The sequence below is a fragment of the Malania oleifera genome, chromosome 12 (assembly GCF_029873635.1).
Source record: "Malania oleifera isolate guangnan ecotype guangnan chromosome 12, ASM2987363v1, whole genome shotgun sequence".
Taxonomy (NCBI): Eukaryota; Viridiplantae; Streptophyta; class Magnoliopsida; order Santalales; family Ximeniaceae; genus Malania; species Malania oleifera.
Genome location: NC_080428.1, coordinates 64,366,212 through 64,368,039, shown reverse-complemented (window position 1 = coordinate 64,368,039; position 1,828 = coordinate 64,366,212). Strand labels below are relative to the sequence as shown.

Below are 1,828 nucleotides of genomic sequence, written 5' to 3'. Positions count from 1 at the left end.
AACACAAAATCGTCGATGGTTTTTTGTGCCCCCACCAAACCGTCGACGATTTGGTCTACACCAAATCATTTTTCCTCTTTCCTTTGTTTTTCTTATTATTTCTATTTTCCAGGTCTCTACATATATGTTCCAAATATATTTTTTAAAAATTATTTATGAATAAATGAAAATTAATAAATGAATATACATTTAATAATGATCAATAATTTAACAAATTGTGACCTTTATAAGAATGATAAATTAATTAAAAAATAAGTCTAATAAAATTTTATTTCAAATATCTTTATTGTAGGATTAAAACATAAAAATATATATATTTTTTCATTAAAATAGGCCTAAGTTTGAGAATTTAAATTAAAAAAAAAATACTTATATAAAGTTATATTAATTTTATTCAAATTTTATACAAACTACGCCCAAAATATTTTTTTTTCACATTGGCTACACGTGACAAGACGACTGGTCACGAGAAAAAACGCGTGGCTATCAATTCCCCACGTTTGGCGAGTAGCTCCTGTCCCACGCGAATGCAACGCGCTCCCAACACCGCGCAGGAACCTTCCCCGCTGCGAACCGCCACCCATCCTATTTATACATCTCCTCAAATCCATCAAATCCATCCCTATCCACTAATTTCTAATCTCCACTTTCTAATTTCCCTCGTCAAATCTTTCTGAAACACCACAAATCTTCACGAACTTGCTCCGATTCTCGATCTTCATATCGTCGCATCCATGGAGTCAACCTCTCCCGATCACAAGAAACACGGCGGTCGCCCCGAGAAGCACCACCAGCCGTCGAGCTCCGAGCTCCTCAGCAGCGCCAAACTGGTGGCGGACGCAGCCAAGTCCGCCCTCCGCCACGACACCGACAAGCTCGACAAGGGCAGGGTTGCCGGCGCCGCCGCCGACATCCTTGACGCTGCCTCCCACTACGGCAAGCTCGATGAGAAGGGCTTCGGCACGTACGTCGACAAGGCGGGGAATTACCTCCACCAGTACCACACTTCCCATTCCACCACCGTCGCCGATGGTTCCGGCTACACCACAACCACCACCACCACGACTCATACGGCTGGCCAATCGCCGCCGCAGGGTGACGGCGGCGGGCATTCGGGAAGTGGGTACGGAGACTACATTAAGATGGCTCAAGGTTTCATGAAGAAGCATTGAATCCAACCATTGGTATTTGGGCAATCTGTTCTGATGATATTTCCGTCGTGTATTTTCTCAAAGTTTGTAATTTGTTTTGTGAATTGTGAGTGTCTGTAGATTTAGGGTTCTACAAGGAACCCATCATGTATCCCTTGAATTTGTAACTGGTAAGAATGTAAGACTGAATCGTTGTATTTGGGTTTGTGTGAAATTTGATGGATACTTGTTTCATTTCCGATCTCTAATTTGTGTATTTTTTTCATTGAGTGAATTTAAAGCTTTGGGAAGCATCGACCTCGTCGCGTCTGCAATTGTAGACGATAAACTTCTGTTATTACCAATTTCTGGGAGCCTCTTAATTCTTACTAAATTAAACGGACTCAGTGATTAGATCCATTAAGAATGGGGGAAGGGAAACTAAATTAATAAAAGATCGATACATGTTTTTCCTTCTTCTCTTCTTGGATCTCCAAGAAACTGTAGAAGGTAATTTTCAACTGTTATACTGGTGCCTATGGTGCCTCTCTATCAAGCACTTTCAGGTGAGATAGGATTTTAGCCACAATACAATGTTTATTTAGAAAGAAAAATATTTGAGAGAGACTTTGAACAATTAAAACTTCTATTAATTTTTTCACTGATTTTTCTTCCCAAACAATGGGTCGGAGATCCCA

General features: G+C 40.4%; 1 protein-coding gene across 1 annotated transcript; it reads left to right on the top strand.

Moving 5' to 3' along the window:
- The first annotated feature begins 487 nt into the window (after nucleotides 1–487).
- Nucleotides 488–1,385, top strand: LOC131143719 (nodulin-related protein 1-like). Its single transcript, XM_058091987.1, has one exon. The coding sequence runs from the start codon at nucleotides 735–737 to the stop codon at nucleotides 1,170–1,172; it is 438 nt and encodes a 145-aa protein (XP_057947970.1). The 5' UTR covers nucleotides 488–734; the 3' UTR covers nucleotides 1,173–1,385.
- The last annotated feature ends 443 nt before the right edge of the window (nucleotides 1,386–1,828 follow it).